The 24146-nt window shown below is 42.6% G+C and overlaps 3 protein-coding genes and 1 long non-coding RNA gene across 4 annotated transcripts; 2 read left to right on the top strand and 2 right to left on the bottom strand.

Moving 5' to 3' along the window:
* Positions 1 to 341: 341 nt before the first annotated feature.
* Positions 342 to 2002, top strand: LOC116619453. The gene is made up of 2 exons (XR_004296693.2): positions 342 to 1319; positions 1812 to 2002. It is a non-coding gene; the product is annotated as an uncharacterized LOC116619453 (long non-coding RNA).
* Positions 2003 to 2536: 534 nt separating this feature from the next.
* Positions 2537 to 7067, top strand: LOC5514589 (steroid 17-alpha-hydroxylase/17,20 lyase). The gene is made up of 5 exons (XM_001634749.3): positions 2537 to 2720; positions 3141 to 3512; positions 3820 to 4283; positions 4541 to 4789; positions 6010 to 7067. The coding sequence occupies exons 2-5, from the start codon at positions 3167 to 3169 to the stop codon at positions 6430 to 6432; spliced, it is 1482 nt and encodes a 493-aa protein (XP_001634799.3). The 5' UTR covers positions 2537 to 2720; positions 3141 to 3166; the 3' UTR covers positions 6433 to 7067.
* A 5920-nt stretch (positions 7068 to 12987) lies between these two features.
* Positions 12988 to 13977, bottom strand: LOC5514573 (kiSS-1 receptor). Its single transcript, XM_032384197.2, has one exon. The coding sequence runs from the start codon at positions 13975 to 13977 to the stop codon at positions 12988 to 12990; it is 990 nt and encodes a 329-aa protein (XP_032240088.2).
* Positions 13978 to 18566: 4589 nt separating this feature from the next.
* LOC125567904 (uncharacterized protein K02A2.6-like) lies at positions 18567 to 18896 on the bottom strand. The gene has a single exon (XM_048728905.1). It carries the CDS (start codon positions 18894 to 18896, stop codon positions 18567 to 18569), a length of 330 nt encoding a protein of 109 aa, XP_048584862.1.
* Positions 18897 to 24146: the final 5250 nt, after the last annotated feature.

Below are 24146 nucleotides of genomic sequence, written 5' to 3'. Positions count from 1 at the left end.
ACTATCTGTCAAATTGTGGTTTTGTTAGCAAGGTCAAATTCCTTCTACACGCGTACGTAGTCAAGTAAAGCGTGAATATATTCCTCTAAATATATTAATGCGTTTGGAAGGAAAGCCCAATATACAAATACATTTATTAGATGAGAGGTAGATTTCCTCTCTTTTTCTAGATTTATTTGTGAAAGCGATTGCATGCATTGCGTAATTTTACCTTTTTGTAGCAGATAGAATCTCATGTTCACAGCTCCGCTTAGCAGCAGAGCACGTTAAAGCATCCAAATTTACCCGACGAAAATGATGTTGGACTTGTTCTGAATAAACTGTAATGCCTAAATACTGTTTCAACTCGAATTAAAAGGTATCATGTAAGTATCCCCCCCCCCGGATTTGAATAAGGAACTGAGCAAATAAGGAAACAGACGAATAAGGAACTGCGAATAAGGAACCAGAATCACACTGGTGCTATAACATTTGATTTTGGGGTCGTACAATGATAAGAATATTCGGTACTTGTTTTGTTGAGCTTGCTTGTGAGATGATTCCCTTCTCTTCTATACAATTCCTTTATATGTTTTTTTTTACTTGTAAGAAATATGTTAGAAACCAGACTTGAACGAGTCTTACTTCTTTTTTCGTGGCTGCTTCGTCTTATATACCCGAGCATCGCCGAGGACTAATCGATACGCTTCCGTGCGTCACGCAATCCAGATTTTACACACGCAACTTATTTTTAGCAATAACAAGAGGTCATTTTCGATATATCAGCGATATAGGATTTATCAAACTTGATTTACCAAACTTGATTTATCAAACTTGACTCTAGTTAACTTTACTGTGGGGTTATGTCTCAAAAACAGGCCAACCATTGATGGTCACATAATGCCCTTCGGAAGTAACTCGCCTTTTTTAACACAGTGTTCGCATTTGCGCGCTAAATGCAAATCTAGGTACGGGATGTTTTGACTATATGCTTTCTAGCGTGGTGTATCACGGACTTGGTCGAGATCGCGTGCGTGCGTGTGCGTGTTAGCAATGCGGTCTTCAGCCAGTTCAGGAGGAACGCGTAACGCAATCATTTCTATTGTCTCACCGAGGTCACGCATCAGTCGTGCTGGAAAACAACCGCAGACCGGAAAAGCTGGGGGTTTTTTTCGCGCCCGCGCTCTTCATCCAAGAGCTGATTGTTGCCTAAGCTAGAGGAAGGTTAGAGGAGTAGATCGACGTGAAATACGGCCAGAGTTACCAAATAAATATCTATTTATCGAAGTTCGACGATAGCGCACCGAGTCACTTGTCCGCCATATTGGAAGAGGAATGTGGTAGGTACACATATTGGACCTTGATTTTAGCTTGCTTATGTATTTTTTTCAGTGATGAGACTATTTTTCCCCGGTTGTGTGATGAATAATCTATGCCCTCGCCAAATTTGGTGAGGTGCACATCTCTAGTAAAAAGTGCACATCTCTGAGAAGCAACGTCTCTGTTATTCATCTACGCGATAGAGTTATCAGAGCAGTTGTATAAAGTGAGATGAAGCCTGTGTTTCGCCTTACCTATCGTGTGTGTAATTTGAAATACAGTCTTTATAGTTCTTAAAGTGTTAAAAAGGTTAAAAAGTGCCAAGAATTGCCAAAGACAGAGCATCGCAATGGGAATGGTCGACGATGATCGGTCGATGATACCAAGGAAAAATTACAATTGTAACTTTTATTTATTTGAGCATTGATACATCATCTTATATGCCTCTACTATAATATAAGGGTCTCGTGAATTCCAACTATGTGACTTTCATTGTTTGACTTGATCTGCAGGTTCAAGACAACACAAAGAACAAGAAAGCGAAATTTACTATTTAGTGTGTTGACTTTGTAGAGTAGACAATAAAAACACAAATCCTTTCTCGTTTTGGTTGAGCGCTTGTATGGGTTTTAGATAGCGAAATATCCAATAAAATGTTGAACCAAGCAAATTTATCGTGAAGGCTCTAATTCCATCCATGTAATAAAACAGAAAATCGCAGAGTACTACCATCGCGGTTGAATTCGGGACACAAGTTGACTTTGCGAAGTAAACAACATAAACAAAAGCCTCCTCACAGTTGCCGTTCCATACGCTATACAAAATACTAACCAAAAAAACAAATAATGTTCAAAGTTACTCCATGTAGTTACCTTTTTTACTGGTAACTTATATAAGTCCCACATCATTACAAATCTTTGCACGAATCCAACCTGTTCCCAGTATACTTTATCCGATCGTCTCGGAATGTAGTAGTGCGTATAGGTTGTTCAAATCACTTAACTAATAAACAATGTCAACAAGTTTGCTCGTTGCCCTACATAGTTCTGCGATAAACAGAATCGAGTCGAATGGACAAAACACTCTCTAATCCGCCATCTTGAAATCTGGTGTGAATATGGTTGAGAGCGAGAGAGACTGGGCCTCAATGTTTTGATCGATGACGTCAGGCTATTGTTCCCCCTGAACTGGCTGAAGACTAGTCTCCTTCGCAGCGCTCCCCGGGGAGTGTTGTGTGACTCTGACCGCTGGGGGCTGCGAAGGAGACTAGCTGGAGACCGCACTGGTTAGTCGTAAGTGCACGCAATCCGCTGTGTTGTTATCCGGAATTTATGATCAAAACGCTCCAGACACAAGACAAAGGTTCTTTTTATACTCTGAATTTGTCGAAAAGGAAGGAAATAATCAGCCATAAGCAATAGGTTAGTCATCTTATGTTTTACAAAGTTATTTTGATAGCTTATCAATATGCTTCCTGTGTTGCATCATAGGAGGCAAAATGGCCGAGTAGGAACCCAAAACTAGGACAATTATCAATGTCAATAGACTGGTTGATTTTAATTTTAATTCTTATAATCTTATAGCCGCAAAAAAACTTGAGTTGACAGGAACATTCACTTGCTAACTACGTATAATTTAACCCTCAAGTTTCTTACGTAACGCGCCTCATCTAATTACCTCGGTTGAGAGAACAAGGCCGTGTGCATGGAGATGAGACCCTCGAAGCGCTCTTCGCGTGTATGAGAACACAAACGCGACACGTCGAAAATTTTCTTCATAAGCTTAACAACAGTGAAATGCACACATAGAAATAAAAGGAATCATAATAATTTTTTTTTCAGTGTTGTATCGCACAGTATATTTCAAGATGATCCTTGAGGCCGTGCTATTGGTTGTTATTACGCTCGCCTTTCTTGCTGTCTATGACTACATGGCTACACCTACCAACCTCCCAGACGGGCCAAAACCACTCCCGCTGATCGGAAACCTCCACAACATCGCGGGCTCCGAGATCCACCTCGCTGTTACCAAGCTCGTAAAGGATTATGGGGATGTGTTCACTCTGAGGATTCTGGGGGAGAGCATCGTGTTTATAAATTCCGGAGCCGCGGCGAAAGAGGCAATGCTAGGAAAGCATATGGATGACTTTGCTGGGCGGCCAAAAAAGTTTACGTTTGACTACATCACTCGGAACTGCCAGGATATCATCCTTGGTATGAGTGCTTTGGTCATCTCAGTGACTCGTGGGAAATAACTAGATCAAGCGTATTTATTTTATCTTAGATATCTCCTCTTAAAAATCTAATAATCAATTTCCCAAAGAACAAAATAGCCCTGGGAAGTGCTCAACTCAAGTCTATTTATTAATAGATTAAAGATTTAAAAATCTTTTCAACCAAGGAATGCAGAGCTGGTACCCAAAACACGTTTTACCTCTAATGTTTGAAGCTTATCTTCCCAGAAGACTACAGCTGTGCTCGAAACACGTTTTACCTCTAATGTTTGGATTTTTTTCCCCAGGAGACTACAGTCGTGCTCTAAACTGGCGTCGCAAAGTTTTCCATTCGGCCTTGCGCATGTACGCTCCTAGATTCGACAACATCATCAGAGAGCAAATAGTCGCGTTCGAGTCGCGAATGGACGCAAGCGAAGGTCTTCCTGTAGACTCAAGGGACGAATTCGCGCTTCTTATTCTCAACATCATCTGTTCCTTCGTCTGTGGCAAGACGTACAGCCTCGACGATCCTGAGTTTAAAAAGATTAAACAGTTTAATATCTACAGCGCTGAAGTACCAGTAGCTACATGCATATTGAACATTTTCCCCTGGCTAATTCACTTCCCGTTGAAGTCTTCGCGCCTGTTCAAGGGCTTTAGGAACACGAGAGATGAAGTACTGGATAAGATCTTCTTGGCACACAAGGAGACGTTCCAGGAGGGCAATATCCGGGACCTTGCCGACGCACTCCTTCAGGCGAAAATCGAGGTAGAGGACGGGTAATTAATTGGGAAGGGAATTTACACAGGGAGCCCGTTTCCTTTAAAAGCACAATCAGCAGTCCTTTTATCAGTGAATTAAAATTTACAAAAGAAATGCACGGAGCTTTTCTCGTAACAAGAAGCGTGGCGTCCCTTGAGTAAATTAGGTCCGATGCATACCAACCACACAATGAAACATGGCATTAATTATTTGGTTCAACACTTTCGGGTGCATAATCCTAGTATGTATATTTATCCCCACAGATCGAGCGCGAAGACAAGAAGGCAGTCGGCATGGTGACAGACGATCACGTGATCATGATGCTCAGTGATATATTTGGAGGAGGACTGGAGTCGACGATTTCGTCCCTTCGCTGGTGTGTCGCCTTTTTAATTTACCACCCAGAAGTACAGGCTCGCGCACAAGCCGAGCTTGATGACGTCATTGGAGAGAAGTTTCCTACACTGGCTGATCGTGAAAAACTTCCATATATAGAGGCTGTGATTGCAGAGGTAAGTTCTAAAAAGTCCTATAGTCAGAAACTTTTTTATACTAATAACACTCGATGGCTTTCCCTGCTAACAGAGGCCTCTTTTCTCTGTATTTCGCTGGGCTGGAGTTCGCGAGGAAAAGATACCTCTGCCATGGGTCGCAAGTTCGTGTGATCAAACCGCCGTCCACGATCGTGGACGAGATCCAGAGCGCATGCTCCGTTTATTAATTACTGGCCACTATTTGAGCCCACAATGACTAGCGCATGCATGAAACGTATATCCGCTGCCGGATAATAAGCCCGCATTCGAAACGGCGTCCTCCGTAGAAATATCACGCGACGGATTATAAAAGAAGCCATTCAATGCCTTATCTTCATTCAGAATTTTCTCTCTGTTGACAAACGAGTCAATCTTCCGTTTACAGGTTTTGCATATTCTTCTGGGAATAGCTGATCTAAGTTTAACAAAAATTTTTGTAGCATTTTCTTCGAATCCAACTGTGCGATATTTACATTGAAGAAACTCGCCTGCCCAGATGTCTTGAAATCAATCCCACAAACAAGACAAAACTCGTCTTTGCTGCGTTTGTTGTTCAATCTTTTTAGTGACGTTTTAGGTGATTGAAATTGAACAGTTGTTTTCTTTTTTCGAAGAGGAGAACTAACCGGAGTTTGATTCATGATTTCCGACTAAACCCATGCAAAGCATATTGACAGCTTTCGCGCGATGGTACGGGTTTTGGCACGTCGGTCGCTTATTAACGCTCACGCATGCGCAATAGAAACAGTTTCGACCCATGGCAGAGGTATCTTTTCCTCGCGAACTCCAGCCCAGCGAAATACAGAGAATAGAGGCCTCTGATAGCAGGGAATCGATGGCTGACAAAAGAAAATGTTTTTTTTTCTTATGATACTGCCTGCAGCCATTAGATTTTTATACATCTTAAAGGATATTGTTCAAGATACTATGTCTAATCTTTTGATAATGACATGAGTTTTGTTGCAATTATTAGTCGAACCATAAATTCTCATAGATTGTCATGGCTGTTGCTCGTGGGCAAAATTTAGGCCCGATCATTAAAGATCACGGAATTCTTCCGCCTCATACTGATATTGTAACTATGGCTTAACACTTTGTTACGTCGACACTGCGCATGCGCAGTAACGTGTGTCTTTTGATGCACCATTTTGCACACATGACATTTTTCAGAAAGCTTAACTTTTGGTATTTCCTCGCAGACACTGCGCATGGGCAGTAACGTTCCCCTTGCCATCCCACACAAGGCCATCCGGGACACAGCCTTCAGAGAACGAGCCATTCCCAAAGGTACAACAGTACTGCTGAACCTCTGGGCCATACACCGCGACCCGAAGGAGTGGTCAAACCCCGAAGAGTTTTACCCCGGGAGATTCATCAATTCCAATGGGGAATTCGAAGTACCCTCAAAGTTGTCCTTTTTACCCTTCAGCTTGGGTCGTCGAGTTTGTGTTGGGCAGTCGGTTGCAAAGGCAGAGCTGTTTCTTATAGTTGCGCGCATGATTCAGCGGTACACATTTGAGACACCACGTGATACGCCTCGCCCCTGCCTTAAGGGCGTAGTGGGTGTTACACGATATATAGAGGATTTCAAGTTTTGCGCGAGACCGCGAACCACAACATGACACAGCAGTGCATATTAGAGACACGTGATACGCCACGCCCTTGCCTTGTGGAGGAGGTCAAAACTGCGAACCGCAGCAAAGAACTTGAAACAGCAATTTGCTTATAGATAAATTCCCATGAAAGTTATATACCGATCAGAAACGTATTCTAGCAAGGCATCTATCAATCGGGTTTGTAACAATCAACGGGATTTGTAACATTAACCGGATTTGTAACAGCCTAAGGATTTCGTCAAATCGTTTGAATAGATAACATAGGTGAAACATTCCAACAGTCTTCGTTGGTTGTAACATAAGGTGACTCTATGAATGGCCACATAAAAATACCGTTTGCTTATATATCTTTTAGCAGATACATTGTTAGACGATCAATTTTGTTTGACCTCATGTTAAACGTTCTTACAAATCCGGTTAATTTTTCGTACAAATCCGTTTGACTAGTTTGTTACATATATCCGGTTGATTATTGTTACAAATTCGGTTGATGTTGCATAATCCGATTGAATTTTGTTACACATCCGGTTGTTGTTACATTTCCCGTTGATTATTACATATCCGGGTGATGCAAGGCACACAAAAGGTAAGCCGTGTTGTAAGTGTGTAATTACCATGATATTAGATTGCTTTAAAGAAGACGAAATTTGTTACGTTATTTATTGATCCGACCACTTTTTGAAACAGTTAAAGTTAAGGGAGGTAAACACCAAATTTAAAGAATTTTGAATTCAAGAAAATGGAACAAAGTTTGACAAATGATAGTATTTTTTTATGTATTAAAAATCCAGTATACACGGGCCTCGCTACAAACATAATCTACTCTCGCGGAATGCGTTTAACAGATACACGACTTCCCCAACCAGTTGTCATAGTTGTCATAGGCAGTCATAATTTTCCATTTTCTTACAATCAACCTTAATAGAAATAGATGGATATATACGACAAAGTTTTAAGACGCATGCTTTAAAAATTTCATCAACATTTAGTCTATATCTATAAAAAGACAGAGGAGCGTTTATCAGTCCATATGGTAAAATGCATCTGTCAAAAGCTGAGTTTCACATCTAAAGAATCCAGAAGTCTATTTAAATCTAGTCTCCGTTGCTGTAGTTACTGACAAACTGATATCGTACGTGCTTTGAAGTGGGTTTCTTTTAGACTTGGTCACGTGACCGCCTAAAGGTCATGAAGAAGAGCATGGTGAGACGTGACATGGCTGAATTCATAATCATATGTACTGAATGAACCCTACTTAAAAGTTAGGATTCTCTTAAAAAAACGAATAGCAGTTTTATGAAATGAAGGGTCATGTTTTATTTGAGTCAATTTGTAGTTTAAATTAAATATTTTAAGTTCTTTATTTAAGGACATCACGTGTTTAACTGGGTTTTGAGAGCACGTTTTCCTCCTCATGAGTTCATTACTTGTGATCTCCAACGGAGCAGGAAAACAATGAGCATCATTCAAGCGCATCAAAACCAGATGGCGTACAAGATATTTAGCTTTCTTATGAATATTAGGTATGTGATGCAATTTCATTTGAGTTAGCCTTCTGTAAGGTATAAAAAATCGTCTTCCTCTGCGGTGAAGAGTCATCGCCACTGTGGGGAAGAAATAGCTAAAGAAGCAAAGAAAAAGATACTTTTAAATTGAAAAAAACACTGAAATCACTTGATAACTTTTTGATGATGCCTGAGTTTGCCTGGAAAGAAAGAGTGGAAGCTCTGTCCAAGTTGAAGGATAATCTTTTGGATATATTAACAAACAAAGGAGGCTCAAGGCCGTCCGAAAAAGCCTTATCCGAAAAAAACAAACTTCGAAGAACTTGTTCAACTGGGACCATAACTAAAATACAATCTCAAGACGGTACAGTCAGCAAAAGTGAAGTTTCATCGATAAGACATGTTAAAGTTGAAAGAATTCGCACGATCGAGAGATCGCACAGTGTTCCTTTGAAGCCTGCGATTCGCCGTATGAGCTCTCTTAATTCTGACTCCGACTCTTTGAGCGCTTGCAGCTCTCCCGATTCCGTGCTGAGGAAGCGGGTAACTTTTTCCAAATACGCTCTTCTATTAGCAGCTGCATCTGAAAATTCTTTACAAGAATTAGAACATTTATTAGACGCTGATCCACGTTACGTGAATAAACCAAGTTCTTCGGGTCAAACTCCTCTACATAAAGCGGCGGGAAAGGGAAATATTGAAAGTGTTCGACTTCTTCTAACGCGAGGAGCGGATGTAAACTTTGCTGACAAACAGGGCAGAACGCCGATGCTTTTGGCATGGAACAAAGGCCATCGTGATTGCTTTAAAATTATGCTAGAGTACTCTCGCAAGAATGTGTAAAGAATGATTTATACGAACGTTTATTATGACGCACTAAGTAGATGTTAGATACCACGAGTTGCTCTGTAATTGCGATAAATTGTATGACTTTTAGATTATCATTTCCCGTCACAACTTTATAAGAGAATAGATTACTATTTCACAGTGGACGTGTGCTTCTGTGACAGATATATTGATTCAAACTTAAGTTTCGCCTGCCGTGGCTTTAAAATTGCTTCGCACTTTTTATGCTAAATGTTATCAACATTTGAATTATTGAAGAGTAAAGAATTTTATTTGATCATTGTGTAATGTTATTACAAATTTTATAAATTGAATATGGATTTGAATATCTGCATCTGAATTTGTGCACTATGCCTATGAAATAAATAAACCTACATATAAATGAAGACGATTGAGTTTTAGTTTTATTTAGACATTAAAATTTGAAAATTTGCGAAACCTTTTGTATATATGTGCCTTTACTTTAAAATTGAATTTGTCCAATGTTTAATTAAATATTGCAAAATAATATTTTAGTATGATATTGGTTTTATCTTACATGAACAAGCCACCAGGTGGTTTTGCAAAATAAGCGTTTTAAATCAAAGAACCATAAATAATAATATCACCACTTACTGCGCGGGTTTCCTGTGTTCTCGCTATTTCATTACCGGATTATAATAAACACTACTACAAATATAACAAATTATTGCGCAAGAAGAAGGAGAAGGTGCGCAATTAATTCATTATATTAAAGACTGTGAAGTATAATTAAATTTTTGCACTATATTAATCAAGCCGGCGTGGCCTGCAACTCTGTAATCAGGCACATGAAAGGAACCGAACGCGGGGGCGGGGGAAAGGGGAAATATTGCCTGATTTATTCATATTTTTCTGAATTTAGTAAGAAATATCACGATATCAATAGTGTTAAAAAGTTTTTGAAGATTCCTTAATATAAAATCACCCACTTTTTGACCGCCAGGTTGGGAGGGGGCTGCGCATGCTCATCACACAGACGCATATGGACATTCACATATTTTATTGATTCATTTTCGAATAGATGAACAAGAATAGATTTATTAAAGCCTACCATGGTCACAGAGCTTTGAACTCTAGCCTGCTCTGGGACCAGGGTAACTAAAATCTACGCTAGATGGCGAGTTTTAAGGTCACCCAAATATTGATATGATCCTAATGACACCCTTTTTAGCCGCCAAAGGGGGGGGGGGGGGGGGGGGGGGGGGGGGGGGGGGGGGGGGGGGGAGGGGTGCGCAGTCATAGGTATTATATGGAAAAAGCATAGTATTTGAAGATTCCTAATAACACCCTTTTTAGCCGCCAAGAAGGGAGGGGGGTTGCGCGCATCCCCTTTGTGTACGCGCCTGGCAAAAAGAATTTTGACAAATTTAGTTGGCCAGCAACTCTCATCATGGTGCACAAATAGCGCTGATTAATGATAGGTAACTCAGTGATTTTGTTATATACGTATATGCATTTAGTACATATCTCTCTGATATATATAACAATAAGTCGTTCTAAGTGTATATGATAACAATACCGAGACTATATCTAGAATCCTACTATTCCACTATTTTCATGATGGAAAAATTGGGTAGTAAAAACTATCTAATTGTGTTAATGAATCTTTAGAGGGAATTGGTCTTTTAATTTCTAAGTTTTTCTTTTTTCAGGTATACACTTTTTTTTATAGAGTGTAAGACCCTTTTTTATAAGAACGTCCAGCCTGGGATTTCACCAAATTGTAAGAACATGCTAAGAACATGCCGAGGCTTAGATAGCAGATTTTTTTTTTCTTTTTTAGTCCTGATGCGTTATAAAATGCAGAATGAAATTGTGCTCATAGAAACAACCTTATTATTGGTATTGATCATTAGTGTAATTTTCTTCCTAATAATTCATTGGGTGTTATATATACACTAAAATTTAAGAACATCGTTAAGAACATATTCAGCCTTAAAATGTCCCAAAATAAGAACGGCCCAGCTTCAACTAAAAATTAGACGTTCTTATAAAAAAAAGAGTGTATTTAATTCAATTGTGCTGCATAAATTACCTGTGATGAATTACTTACAGTTTATCTATCATAGATAAAGATATTAAGTTTAATATACATCTCTCACATTTATTGGTATATGCATACCGTGGGCACAAGGGGGCGCTAGGACGCTGGTTCACGCATCGTTTGGTAGTGAAGCTTGCAGCCTCTGGTAATAACCAAGGGTAGTACTGTATATGCATTAAAAGGTTGTCAAACAAAAATCTTGGGTAACAGAAATAACTTATTAGCATCATTTGATGATTTAAAGTTAATGATGTACAAGTTTATCTACATGGCTATCCTAGTTAAATTACCTTTTTTCAGGTTCAATAAAGGTCGCGATGCCTTTTTTTGCTACCTGTAGGTGTGGTTACGACTATGCAAAAGACTTTTGTGCAGGACGTCGCAAACTAGCGATCAGCAAAGTCCTTTAAAGGCTAAATTTCTGTCTTAGAGCCAAACCGACCATGAAGCCATCAGCCAAACTATCTTCCAATACACCAATGTTATGTTTTAGGACATCACAAACAATCTTATTAGGAATCCTAATCCCGGGACCCAGTTTTGTTCTAAAGCGCCCTTAGCAAAGCAATGAAGAACTGAGGAACACAAGCTTCTTGTAAGCTCACATACGCTCAACAATTCAAATTCTGGGCTGAGTAACAGGAACTATCAATGTCTCGACCGGGAGTCGAACTCGTTTCAGCAGAGGTGAGAGGCCTCATACGCTGACGCGCTAACACACTAGGCCACCGGTGATTCCATATGTAAGTACGAAGACCCATCTTAACCAGAAGGAGGTGGGGTAAACTGGAAGAAGAAGAAAATTATGAAGAAGAAAAGAAAGAAAAAGAAATTCTGTTGTTTTTAGGCGCTTAGAACAGAGCTCGTGTGTTGTAATAACCTGCCACCTTTTTATAATAAGATAGGTCACATTTGTAATAAACTATCCGATATCTCATGAAAGAAACATCGTATGACATCCAAACTTAGTAGGTGTCAGGTAGGTGTCATGGGAAGTGCAACCAGATGGTCACGTGATATGTGACGTAATCAATGACGTCATTTTAAAATAAGAATTATAAACAGAAAAGATATGTCATGATAGACACATCGTCAGGCTGTCAAACATACAAGATGTCATGCGAGTGTCAATAAAGTGAGACAGAATGGTCACGTGATATATGACGTCATCGGCGACGACATCGATAATTCATATCTCAACTTCTAGCTTCGGTATCTCAAACATGTAACTTCGGTAGGTGTTTAGGCAGATCAAAGAGATAGTCACATTATGTGCGACACTTTACACAAGGCACCACAATGCACGCCCTTCTAGATCGACTAAAAGTGTTTGCGCTCGGCTTACTGTGTGGTGGATCTTAAAATATTTTTTTTCCGCCCAAGAGATGGGCGCGTATATATCGGGGTTCCACTGTATCAATAACATAAATTACCCTCAGTTTGGTTGCAGGGCCGTAGCAGGGGGTGGGGCACTGAGGGCACGTGCCCCCACCCAATATTTTCAAAAATCATAGGAAAATGACCAGTAGGGGCGTGGCTTGCCCCCCATTGTTTTCTTGTTTCTGTATCGTGCCCCCCCAATAATTCGAGGCCTGCTATGGCTATGGGTTGCCTTGATAAGCTCAGTTGTTGAGATATTATTTCCATTTCCTTTGATGACATCATCGGTGACGTCACATACACGTGAGCATCTCGTTGCACTCCCCTTGATACCTACATGACACCTATCGAGTTTGGTTGTCATACGTAATTCTTAATGGAATATGGATATTTTTTGTTTTTTGATGACTTCATCGATGACGTCACATACACGTGAGCATCTCGTTGCACCCCCCTTGATACCTACATGACACCTATCGAGTTTGGTTGTCATACGTGCTTCTTTCATGGGATATTTTTGTTTTTTGATGACGCCATTGATTACGTCACATGTCACGTGACCACCTGGTTGCACCCCACTTGACACCTACATGACACCTACCAAGTTTGGTTGTCGTAATATGTTTCATTCATGAGATATCAGATAGTTTATTACAAATGTGGCCTACCTTATTACAAATGTGGCAGTTATAACAAATGTGGCAGGTTATTACATATGTGGCCTCAACACTCATGAACCGAGCTCGTGGGTTCACGAACTTTGTTCTACTTGGATTGTGAGCAAACAGCAAAGGTTCTTACCACTCCGACACATGGCGGTCGCACCTCTAGCCTTTGATGCGGCAGGTTCTTGATCTCAATCTCGACGACGGGCGGGGTGGTCTCCATGGTAACGCAACAGGCACACACACGTGACAGTATTTCTCTGACGCGCTTCCGCATGTCACGCATACAGTAGAGGTAGATTATCGGGTTGATTATGGTATTTGAGTAGCACATAAACAGCGCCACTATACGCACGACGTAGTATTCTGAGAAGGAGCTCTCGCCAGGGATGAATGCTCGTACAATGGCATACAAGATAGGAGCGGCATAAGGGAAGACAAAGGCTAGAGTCAGCGACGCGAACATGTAGCTGTCTTTGTAGTACCACAGCGTGGATCTCATTGAGGCGTTGAATGTGGAGTTGACTTGGAGAGGGTGGGCTTGTTGACGGCGGCGGTGTAGGAACTTGAGGACACGGACACTCATGACGGTCAGGCTTACGGCGGGGATGATATACTGGATTATCAGCGAGGTGATTCTGAGGACCTTGGTCAATTCGACACTGTTTGAGGAGCAGTGTAGTGTGTATTGACCTTCGCCTAATTCGAATCTCTTAAGGACTGTGATTGAACCAGGATATGCTATCGTCATAAAGGCACCGACAAACCAGGATGCCATCACCAGTCTCTTGCACGTGTCCGTGGTTGGGAGTTTACTCGGGTGGAATATTGTAAGGTATCTTTCTACTCCTATAACTATCAAGTTGCTGATGGCGATCAAAACAAAAACCGAGAGAAAGTAAATTTGAAATCGGCACGCCCAATCAGATTGCAGAAAATCCCCCAGGAGCTCGGCCGCTAAAAGCGGAGTGGAAACGAGGCTTGATAGGAGGCTTGAATAGGCTAAACTACGAATGAAATGGCGCGTCAGTGTCCTTTGGAACGCTCTTCGGGACACCACGGGTCGCTGCTTCACCAAATACAAGACCATTCCGTTTCCACAACACGATCCAACCGCCACGAGGATCAGAAGGGCCGCAAACGTCCACCGGAATCGAGTAGGCACAGCTCCCCCCCACACATACCTACTCTGTGATTGGTTGTTAATGCTAGAGAGTAAGTCTGATTGGTTGGTTGTTATAATATGCCGGTACTTTAATTGGTTAGTCAGGTTTGTCTCTTGTTGCCAAGACATCTTTTGTCGGTGGGGTCGACTTTGGATAATTGCGTCTCCTAAAAAACATGCTCATGGTTAGACATTGATAAATCGCGCCTATTCAAATTTTTTTTTTTTTTTTTTTGCTCTATTCATTATTCAAAGCAACGCACTGGGGAACCCGTGGATTTTTTTGTACAGAAAACATTGATGTATTTCCCTCGATATAAATTACTAGTACAGCCCCCACCCCCCCACCCCCAATTGAGGGGATTGTGGGAATCGGAAAGGTTGGGGGCCATTGCTAACTCTCACCCAGTTGGACGACCCTATTGGACGACTTAATAAAGCTGAAAAGGCCACGGAACACCGCCCTGAAACACTTTATCAATCTGTTTTTACACAAAACCCATCTGTTGAAGACAATTATAGAGCACTCAGGGAAATCATCCGTAAACATGAATCCGAGGAGGATAATCGAGCGATATTTGGTTGTGTTTGGAATACTAACTTCTTTGCCGGTCAACTGAAAAACTGTGTAACCATAGCGTACAAAAATGTGTCCCCGTGCCCGGCTCTTGACGTCCCCGTGTTCAGAGTATCGTTTTCTGGTATCGTATACAGTTTCTTCAATAGATGAGTCTTGTAAATATTCATGGAAAATTACTCTCCAGCGCAGATCTTCGCTAAAAGCCTTCACGGTTTGAGCGGCTGGATCATGTCGAGATACGAGTTTGGCAAGATACTTAATGTAGTGTTAATTGACAGGGAGATTGCTCTAATATGAGTATGCTTATGACATTCACGAAGTACTCTAGTCTTTTCGAATGACTATGTCGAATGACAAAACATTGGAAACCCGGGATACCGCATACAGTTGAAAATAGGTGTCATGCAGATGGCCTGATCATGCACTTTTATACTTTTTACCTACCAATAGTTTTCTTATTCTCCACATGCGTGAACACTTAGATATAAAAATTAAGAGGGTTTGCTGATTTTATTTTGATATTTAAGCACGATACAACTGTAGTTGTTTCACTCTTAGCAATACTTACTTGAAAGTTGTCAGCGAGATTCAACTCAATGTTCCTTCTTTCGTTAAAGGCAGTACTAAAAAATGAACACACTCACATTGAGTTATACCCTTCTCTCCATGAATAACCCCTTATCCATTTGTGAAAACCCTGATAATACACTATCAATAGTTTTTACCTCTACAATACGTGTTATTATAAGTCAATTCTCCTGTTGATGAGGAGCGCAAGCAAAACAGCAACACACTCAAATTGGAGTTTATCCAATTTTGTTGTTGAGTTGCTTGTTGAGTCAATACTTAAATTCAGTATCAAAATCGACTCGTTAAGTAAAAAACATAATTACTATAAACTATCCTACATTTCTATTCATTATCTATCCGACCATATGTTCAAATCCTATACCCTTTCACTTACGTTAAGTCTGATTTAAGTAATACTTGCTTGAACTTATGCAAGCGCGGAAGCTCCTCACTCGTCGATGAAGAGCGAAAACTGAAGGCAGAGGAAAATGGTGCGCAGTTATACCTTTTTTCCTATCATTACCCCCTAGCAAATCAGCTTGTATGCTCGACAAATAAACAATAATAATAATGACGTCAAAACTTTGTGAAGTTTTTTTTCAGCTGTCAGGCAGTATGATATTTTTGGTCTCAGATTTTCCTTTTTCTATCCTAACAAGTAGAATGATTGTCAGATTGTCGGGATTTTGATAATTTCCTCTGCTTAGAAGAGACAAAGGAGCAAGCAAGTTCGTTAGAATTATCGACTCCCATGTCTTAGACTTTGCAGACCAATAAAAACATTAAAGCTAATATCTATATGAAAAATATATCTTTAAGAAATGACGGTAAGATAAGAAACAAACATATAAGCTAAAAGCTAGGGAAAAAAGACAGAATAAATTCAAAAAACAGCACAGAAACACAAAAAAGACATTTTTGCGTGTGAAATGTTGTGGGAATCATCCAATATATTATCCTGCTTCTACTTTTTATTGATCATAAAATGAAATTATCAAGTGTATTATGATTTTATAAAGGATTTTTTTCTTCAATATTTTAGTTTGCTTCACATCAGCTAGACATTGTTTTATTTCACTTCCTGTTTAAGTATTGAATACATAGCTGATATTTGAGTAAACCACCCAGTTCCCTTTACTCGAGAAGCGCTGTGGGACACATGACTCGATTAAATATGATACTGGCAAAAAAGTGCATCAGTCCTTATTCAACCAAATGTAGCTAGCACTAATATGGAGTTAATATTTATGATACAATATAAACATGAATATAATTGATTGACAAGCCTGCTCCATATTATTGTATTATATCAGTCCGTTTTAAGTGTCAGGTTTAATAGAATTCAAGCAATAAAAAAGAAATGGTAATGGCGTAGACTTTTTTGTCTACATTATATCTGGGTCGATCCAAAGATAATAAGTATATGCGTCAATTGAGGTCCTTGCCGGATACTCCGTTTTATTGCATAATCTTTTTTCGGCAATTGACAATCCAGTGAGGACACGGAATTTATTTTCTTGAAAGTATATCTTTGTCATTTTTTATAACATTAACAGTAAAATAAATATTGAAGCTATTTTTTCTTACATAGGTTGATGTTAAAGGTATAGCTGGTTGAAAATCAACACAAACATGGGCGTGTCTAAAGAAAAACGCAGTGTGGGGTCCAGAGTAGTAATGCCAAGGATCAATAACGTTCAACTCGGCATCCTTAGCTCTAGTAATAGCTTACCTGTAAGGTGAAGTTTGATTGTAATTCTACGAGCTATTGGGCAGGAGAGGAGAAGTCACGTGTGAGATAGCGCGCGCGAAAGCAAGCAGGCAGTATTTAAAGTTGCGAATGGCCATTTATGATTATAATGGGTAGGGTAGGGTACAATATTTGTATAAATAAAAAAGGGAGGGCACGTAACTTCTCCGTTCCTGCCCAATAGCTCGTAGAATTACAATCGAAACTTCACCTTACAGGTAAGTCTCGTTTAATTTCTAAATTCTACTTCGCCATTGGTCAATAGTCGCTGCGAAGTCACGTGTGAGATTTTAAAGCAAATGGTCATGAGCAATTCTCAGTAAGGTTTTTATTATCACATTAAACATCAGAGTCCACTGCATGTAACAGGTTAACACCAAAATTATCTGGCTCTTGGGTTATTGGTTAGTCATAGTATGTTCTGAAAGTTCCTACATTAGACCATCCTGCGGCATCCATTATGGTCTTAATGGATATGTTTGCAGTTTTCCCAGCTGACATTGATTCAGAACGTGTACTGTGGGCACTGTACTTATTGATGTTGATACCAGACTTTGCAAGAACTTTCTTAAGCCATCGACCGATAGTGTCAGTAGAAATTGGCTTATGGGGCTTTGGAAAGCTTATAAGGAAACGAGAGTCGTTGCCCTTCAACAACTTTGTTCTTTCAACATATTCTTTGATGATAGTAACAACACATAATCGCTTGTCATTCTCATACGCTTTAAGTTCCAGACGTCCGAAGTGTTTGGAAGGCCTTGAGGATTTCAAAAGTTCCTGTATGTAAAATATACAATGTTTATCTGTTAAGTCCATTGTGGATATATCCAATGCATGTAGAGTTTGGCAACGCTGGCCCGACAATAAGGCAATTAACATTGTAGTCTTCATTGTCAGTTCCATAAGGGATAATTTGTCTGGAGGGTGTAGGGTCTTCAGGTAACTGAGAACAACAGCAACATCCCATATTTTGGGAATATCTTGGGAATGTTGGGCGTGCATTATATACTCCTCTGACAAATCTTGTGACCAATGGGTGTGTCCCTACGTTACCACCTCCAGGTGGGAATATAACTGAAGATAATGCTGAACGAGCTGTATTGATAGCACTGTATTGAAGCTATCAATACACAGACACATGTGCCTGCACTCCAGGTCTTCTCCCCTGGGAGTCTCTTGCGCACCGATTCTCCATCTCCGATTGGTGGTAGAGGCCTAGCATGCTGGTCATAGTAGTGTCGCTGTCGTTCCTTAGCCCCGATCAGCCGACGAGTCTCTTCTTCTGTCGAATGTTGCGGCTGCTGGTCATAGTAGTGTCGCTGTCGTTCCTTAGCCCCGATCAGTCGACGAGTCTCTTCTTCTGTCGAATGTTGCGGCTGCTGGTCATAGTAGTGTCGCTGTCGTCCCTTAGCCCCGATCAACCGACGAGTCTCTTCTTCTGTCGAATGTTGCGGCTGCAGGAGCGAGCCTGCCACTGGAAGGAGAGTCTTGCATCGACGGCCCATCAGCCGGGCTGGTTCCAATTCCTGCTGTCGGAGTGTTTCGCCAGTCAAGAAGAGCCTGGAACTCGGATACCCCAGATGCTTTGCACTTCTTAAAAAGTCGCTTAACTGTCTATACGGCATTCTCCGCCTTATCATTGGATTGAGCATATGTCGGGGATGAGGTCTTATGCTCAAATGTCCATGTCTTCGCGAATTCCGCAAACTCAGCTGCACTGAACTGAGGTCCATTATCTGTGACCAGACATTCGGGAATTCCAAATCGTGCGAAGATAGCTTTCAACTCTTTGATTACTGCCCTTGAAGTTACTGCGCTAATGCGAGCCACCTCGATGTAATTGCTGTAGTAGTCACTGACCACTAACAGCACTCGTCCGTCCAAACTACACAGGTCAGCCGCAACCTTAGACCATGGCCGCGCCACGAACTCGTGCGGCCTCATCGGCTCTTTTGCTTGACTCTTGCTATGCGTTAGGCAGATATGGCCGCGCCACGAACTCGTGCGGCCTCATCGGCTCTTTTGCTTGACTCTTGCTATGCGTTAGGCAGATATCGCATTTAGCCACGTACTATTTGATCTCGGTGGCCATCCGAGGCCAATACAGGGTCTCCCTGGCCCTGCGTATGCAACCATCTATGCCAATATGCGAGGCATTTGTTTTCTCGATCAGTTCTCTAGACCGTAGGCACCACCAGCTGTTGCCCTTTGAAGATCATCTCATATCGAAGGGTTAGCTCATGCCTTACATCAAAGTACGCATGAACACATTCCGGGGCATCTCGTCTCATCTCAGGCCACCCGCGAAGGATGACTTCTCTTAGGACCCGCTGCACCGGATCATCAGCCGCTGCATGTTTCAGTTGCTGCCATCGCGCCGCCGTGACTGCAAGTCCCGCTCTCTGATCGACCTCTTCTAGCTCACTTGTACGCGCGGCTTTGGGTGTCAGCGAGAAACATGTCTTTCCCTCGTTTATACTTTACTTGTAGGCTGTATTTATGCAAGCGCATAAGCTTAAGTTGCAGTCGCTGTGGCGCGGACGCTAGAGGCTTCACGAATAAGGGTTCCAGGGGCTTGTGGTCGGTCTCGACGTTGACATTGTGCCGCCCATAAACGTAGGCGTCAAACCAATCGCACGCAAAGACAATTGCTAGTAGCTCTTTCTCGATCTGTGCATATCGGGTCTCCGCTGAGGTTAAGGCTCGGGAGGCATATGCGACCGGCTGGCCGTTTTGCATCAGCGTTGCCCCTAAACCTGTCTGAGATGCGTCGCATTGAAGAGTAACCTCGTCCTCCAAGCTGTAGTATCGCAACACTGGTGTCCTCGTGATGGCTGCCTTTAGATTCTCCATCGCGGTCTGCTGAGGGCTATCCCACACCCAGTCAGCCTCTTTCTGTGTCATGTCCCTCAAGGGCTTCGTCAGGTCTGACAGGTGCGGGAGGAACTTAGCTAGATATTGTGCTAGACCCAACAGTCGCTGTACTGCTGCCTTGTCGGTAGGGGTAGGCATTTCTGTGATTGCTCTGACTTTGCCGGGATCTACTCTCAGACCCTGGTCCGACGCGACATGCCCTATGAACAGCAATTCTCATTTCCTCAACTTTATCTTGTCCGGATTCAACCGGATGTTTTGCTCGTCACATCGGTGCAGGAATGCTGTCAGGTTCCTGTCATGGTCGCGTGACGCTTCCTCGAAGCTGTCTCCATACCCTACGGCAATGATCTCATCTGCTACCACCTCGATTCCTGTCAGGCCCTCTATCAGCTCGTGCATTTTGCGCTGGAAGACCTCGGGCGCCGAGGAAATTCCAAACGGCATCCGCTTCCACCGGTAGCGCCCGAAAGGGGTCTGAAAGGTGGTCAGGTACGAAGACTGTTCGTCCAGACGGACATGCCAAAATCCGTTTCGAACATCCAAAACCGTAAAGACCTTTGCCCCATGCAGGCGCGTAGCTATATCTTCAATAGTTGGCATTTGATAGTTCTCTCTTAGTATAGCGCGATTGAGATCTTTCGGATCTAAGCACACTCTCAGTTTCCCAAATTTCTTCAAGACCGGCTCGATTTTATTCTTGTCGTCGCCATCCCAGTTGAAGGTGGAGTACACATCCCGTGCCTCCTCTCCGATGACTGTGAGCAGCGTTGCTACTTGTACGGCCTTTGATTTATCGCTTAATTTCGTCGCCAGCGAATAGCTCCTCCATGCAAGCAAGAATTTTTTCCATCTGTCTGATGCCTGTGGGTCGTGGATTTCTAGCGGACCCGGCGGTGGGAGTCCAAATAACGAGGCCATTATGTAGCGCAAGTACGTTTACCGGCTGCCACCATGTAACGAAAAGCTATTTAGAGTTTCTATAGGCTTTATTGCGGATTCGTGGTCGATTCGTTTGTCTTATTTATGCTCAGTCTATTTTACCAACTGACCCCGGTGTCATGTATCAATACTGTGATATCCAGGGCACGTTGGGGAGCAGTGACTCATTGCATAACAAAATCACTAATAACAAATCACTAACTGAACATAACAATATTGTTACACCGTTTGAGATTTGAGTGATACTGTTTCTGACGTTATGGTGTTTCTGACCTCCATCCCTGGAGGATAACTTCGGAAGCTGATGCTGAAAGGCCTTGACTTGTGTGCAGTTCCCTGACAAGGGGCAAGCCAACAACTGTAGGGTCTTGTGGAGTGGATGTCTCAGCTCTGGACTGGATGGTAAGTACAGGGTGTTCTTCTTTCTGGGTAAAATAAGAGGTGGTTTTATAAGTAAACTTGCAAGAAATGGCCACCATGGTTGGGTCAGCCAATGAGGGGCAACTAAAATACCAGTTGCCTGGTCCTCAGAAATTTTACTCAGAACTTTCTGAATAATGCTGAATGGGGGAAATGCATAAAAACATAGGTTTTTTCAGGAGGTATGAAATGCATTAACAGCATATGCCCCTAGGTCAGGTTGATATGAGATATAGACTCTGTATTTAAAATTAAGCCTTGATGCAAATAGATCAATGTCAGGCTTTATCTGAAGTTCAGCCACTGTGGCTGTATATATGTCAGTGTCTAAAGCCCACTCTGTTTCCCTTCTTTTCTAGACTCGCTATCTGCAGTGATATTTTCTTTCCCGGGAATATGAGCGACTGTTATCCAGGTATCATGTTCAATGCACCAAGTCCAAATTTGTTTCACAAGTGCATTTATCTCTCTAGAATGGCAGGTTCCCATTTGGTTGATACATGCTACAGCAGTTGTATTATCAACAAAAATTTTTACACATTTGTGAGAGACAATATGTGAGAATGCTTGTAAAGCCAAAAAGACTGCCTTGATCTCAAGGTAGTTTATGTGGTATTCTGCTTCAGATGGGGTCCGTTACCCCCCGAGGGAGTATCCTGCACTGTGCACCCCCACCCCTTTTTTGAAGCATCAGTAGCCATAGTAAGTTGTATCTCCCCATGGCGGACTGGTTTACATTCGTTCTCAACTGAGCATATCCACCAATTAAGGTCTTCTGTTGCCTCTGGTGATAAGCTCATATGGCTGTCAAAATTACCCTTGTTAGTTTTACGGGCCTGTGTTTTGTCCATCTCTGATTGATGGCCGTTTTTTAAGCAAGAAATTTTTTGTTCAGAACAAAAATACAACCTTTTGCCAGGAGATAGCCCTTGATGACCTTAGTATTCTGGGAAAGTTTGAAACGAATCGGATAAATATTTTTGGCTAGAGAGGGAAAAATGTATTTTTCGAATATAATTAGCGATGTTTCGGTATTTTTCGACTTGAACAGAAAATGTCTAAAAAAAATAAAATTAAGCCGGGCAGCAAAAATCAAACTTGATTGATAGAAATTATATAATTGTACATATTTGGATTAGGTCTTTGGTAGTTTTAGTATTTTTTTTTTAATTTTTGACAGATTTTTCAAGTGAGTCCGCGACTGCTACCTCGTGTTGACAACGCGTGTCAGCGCTTGCCGGCGGTGTTCCCATGACGTGTAACGCCCCGACGGCTAAAGCCATCAAACGACCGCAGCGTAGAGACAGGCTTCCGCACAATGTGCGGAGCTTGTTGTTAATGATGTAGTCGGACACTAGGTCATTGTGGAGATCGACCACACTGTCTATCGGCAGCGTCATGCCTACTAGCTTGGTCGTAAGCTTCAGAAAGCTGTCTGCCAGTGCGTCTGTAGTCCGGCTGGCTAGAGCAGTCTCGTATCGCTTCTCGTACTTCCTCACCTCCTCGGCGCTCATGCGTTTGACGACGTCGTGAGTCAGGGCCTTGCCTACCATTTCTCTCGACTTCCCTGAGGCTACGAGAATCGCGAGTTTCTCTCTCGCGTCTGTTATCTCAGTTTGCTCACCTCCGGTTGCCGTTCCGGCAGGCTGCGTCGAGCAGCCCAACGACTCGACGGCCGGGAGCGTCCCCCTCAAGAAGACTCTCAAAGTATTCGTCGCTCATCATGCATCCTAGGGTGCAACACGTGTGTACGTTTCACGTGCCTTGAGGGCGGTGTGATAGATGCGTATACGTATACGTATACGTATACGTGGGCGGTGGTTTACTGCTCTTACCCTTCAACTAGGTCGATGGTATAAGGGTGACGCAAGCAAAACTCTAACTTCGAGAACTTTTTCGTCTTGAGGGCCTTCATGCACTCTTTCATCTTCTCTTCTGAGAGCTCCGCGCCGTAGTCATGCAGGATAGCTTTCATGTCCGCCTTGCTCGGCGAATAGAAGACCACCAAGGCCGCGATGTTCTCACGGAACGGCTTCGTGATGCTGGTGAGCTGCTGCGTGATCACCCACACGCTAATACCCACGTGGCGCGCGCTGAACGCCAAGTTGACGAGCTGGTCAGAGCACCTCTTTACGTCTTTCGAGGCCGCACAGTCGTCGAGTATGATTAGCGTATTAGTGCCTCCGAAGACAGCGGAGACAAACCTAAGCAGTATGTCGATCTGACCCGCCTCCTTGGCGGACTTGTGCGTGACTACTGTCTCTTTGAATATGTCTCGGAACCTAGTCGTGAATGATTTGTCCTCAGCCACGTGTTTCTCTAGCTGCGTGAGTAGTGGGTTGATGTCTGAGGCCGTGCTCTCCACGGGGGTCGCGGGCACGGCGTAGAGCAGCTTTTGCGTGAGGGTCAGAGACCTAGGGAAACCGGGTTTTGCGTGTTTGACTTGTTCAGCTATAGCGTGTTTGATATGTTCGGCTATAGAGGCTCCCGCCGCAGTTGCCGCCTTTTTCGTCTCTTCCGCCCCCCTTCGGGGGGTCGCCTCCTCGTCAGCATCCGCCAGCCTTCCCAATCCAAGCTCAGTCCGGTTAAAAACGAAGGCGGGCTGTGTTCAACACAATGGTGATCCTACATATTGTGCTCACCAAAGGCGAACAGAAGCTCTTCTTCGAGCGGCCGACAAGGCGCCCACGCTTCGTGGCGCTCCGGCAGTGCTCGCTGTTTAACAGCTGGTATAATCTCGAGCGGGAGCATCAGATAACGACTATAGCCGCCCTCCCGCCCATCGCTACTCTGCCAGCCGGGCACCACACGGCCGAGTCCATCGTGGAAACGATCAACCGCGCTGAAAGCAATATTCTGACCGCGGAGCTTGATCCCCTCACCGGGAAGATCGCGCTCATGTCCAATGGCGTTGCGTTCCTGAATGCCGAGCTTTGCGCACTAATTGGCCTAGAGGCT

Source organism: Nematostella vectensis, chromosome 6 (assembly GCF_932526225.1).
Source record: "Nematostella vectensis chromosome 6, jaNemVect1.1, whole genome shotgun sequence".
Lineage (NCBI taxonomy): Eukaryota > Metazoa > Cnidaria > Anthozoa > Actiniaria > Edwardsiidae > Nematostella > Nematostella vectensis.
The sequence above is the reverse complement of the archived record's forward strand: the minus strand, read 5'-3'. Positions and strand labels throughout refer to the sequence as shown.

Excerpts from the sequence above, each read along its gene's own strand:
- LOC5514589 (XM_001634749.3), top strand. The coding sequence starts at position 3,167 with ATGATCCTTGAGGCCGTGCTATTGGTTGTTATTACGCTCGCCTTTCTT. Across the intron at positions 4,284-4,540 it reads TCCTTCAGGCGAAAATCGAG|ATCGAGCGCGAAGACAAGAA; the intron begins GTAGAGGACGGG and ends TTATCCCCACAG. Across the intron at positions 4,790-6,009 it reads TAGAGGCTGTGATTGCAGAG|ACACTGCGCATGGGCAGTAA; the intron begins GTAAGTTCTAAA and ends ATTTCCTCGCAG.
- LOC5514573 (XM_032384197.2), bottom strand. The coding sequence starts at position 13,977 with ATGGTCTTGTATTTGGTGAAGCAGCGACCCGTGGTGTCCCGAAGAGCG.
- LOC125567904 (XM_048728905.1), bottom strand. The coding sequence starts at position 18,896 with ATGAGGCCGCACGAGTTCGTGGCGCGGCCATGGTCTAAGGTTGCGGCT.